Below are 1,493 nucleotides of genomic sequence, written 5' to 3' on the forward strand. Positions count from 1 at the left end.
AAAAAAAAAAAAAAAAATCAGGACTTGAATGTAATCCTTACAGCTGCGCGTTTGTAAGGTTGGTTCAATGGGGCCTTGTAATCCAATCCAAATGTTTCCTAGCGGATGTTTCTTTTCCAAAGTAAATCTGCGTTATTAATCCGCCAGCATCATTACGGACTTCAAACTTACTTTCTTCCCCCCTCCAGTAATGGGTTCAACAAGGCAGCGCTCTGTGGGGTTTTCTCTCTCCTCCCTGCCGTGATGGCACAGCCTTTGAGAGAGATCCTTATGGGGGGGCGGGGTGGAGAACAGTTTCCAAAAAAACTTTAAAACTGAGCTGCTTGAGAAGCTAAGCAGCAGGGTCCACTGCTGCTAACGAGGGTTTTGGAGGCAGGAGTGAGTTGTGCACGTGTGTCTTGTGTCTGTGTGTATGTCCGGGCAGGACGGGGTGGGGTGGGGTGGATGTTACTACCCTGGGTCTTTGGCAATGCAGTTTTCTGGGCGTGGGGGGTAAACCGTAGCTCTCAGCCAGCAAGGCTCAGAGCCCAAGTGGCTGGGCGATTTTGTATTTTTTTGACTTGGGAGATTTGATCTGGATGCCCAGAGGTTTACGTGCTTTGCTCTCTTGCCCACCTTGCTTTTCCCCTGCCCCCCCCAGAGCATTTGGAGAACCTGTCTGGGCCCAGCGCCGCCCCCCGCCTTCGCTTCGTCTTCAACCTCAGCAGCGTGCCTGACAACGAAGTGGTGTCTTCGGCGGAGCTGAGGCTGTACCGGGAGCAGGTCCGGGAGCAGAGCCCCGCCTGGGAGAGGGGCTTCCACCGCATCAACGTTTATGAAGTCATGAAGCCCCTCTCCGAGGAGCGGGGGCAAATGATCACGAGACTACTGGACACGCGGCTGGTGCATCACAACGAGACGCGGTGGGAGAGCTTCGACGTGAGCCCCGCCGTCATCCGGTGGACCAAGGACAAGCAGCCCAACCACGGCCTGGCGGTGGAGGTGGTCCACCTCGGCCAGACGCCCGCGCATCAGGGCAAACACGTCAGGATTAGCCGATCTTTACCTCAAGGGGACGGGGACTGGGCTCAGCTGCGGCCCCTGCTGGTGACTTTCAGCCACGATGGCAAGGGCCATGCACTGGTGCGGAGAGCCAAGCGCAGCCCCAAGCACCAGCGGCCCCGCAAGAACAAAAAGAACTGCCGGCGCCACGCGCTCTATGTGGATTTCAGTGACGTGGGCTGGAACGACTGGATCGTGGCCCCGCCTGGGTACCAGGCCTTTTACTGCCACGGGGACTGCCCCTTCCCTCTGGCCGACCACCTGAACTCCACCAACCACGCCATCGTGCAGACCCTGGTCAACTCCGTCAACGCCAGCATCCCCAAGGCGTGCTGCGTGCCCACCGAGCTCAGCGCCATCTCCATGCTCTACCTAGATGAGTATGACAAAGTGGTCCTGAAAAACTACCAGGAGATGGTGGTGGAGGGGTGCGGGTGCCGCTGACCCCCTCG

The 1,493-nt window shown here is 57.7% G+C and overlaps 1 protein-coding gene across 1 annotated transcript; it reads left to right on the forward strand.

Moving 5' to 3' along the window:
- Positions 1-573: 573 nt before the first annotated feature.
- Positions 574-1,487, forward strand: BMP4 (bone morphogenetic protein 4; the record flags this gene model as incomplete). Its single annotated transcript, XM_019502652.1, has 1 exon — positions 574-1,487. A coding segment is annotated over one exon (912 nt), but the record flags the coding sequence as incomplete, so codon positions are not given.
- Positions 1,488-1,493: the final 6 nt, after the last annotated feature.

The sequence above is a fragment of the Gavialis gangeticus genome, unplaced genomic scaffold (genome assembly GCF_001723915.1).
Source record: "Gavialis gangeticus isolate Ggan-Ray unplaced genomic scaffold, GavGan_comp1, whole genome shotgun sequence".
Taxonomy (NCBI): Eukaryota; Metazoa; Chordata; order Crocodylia; family Gavialidae; genus Gavialis; species Gavialis gangeticus.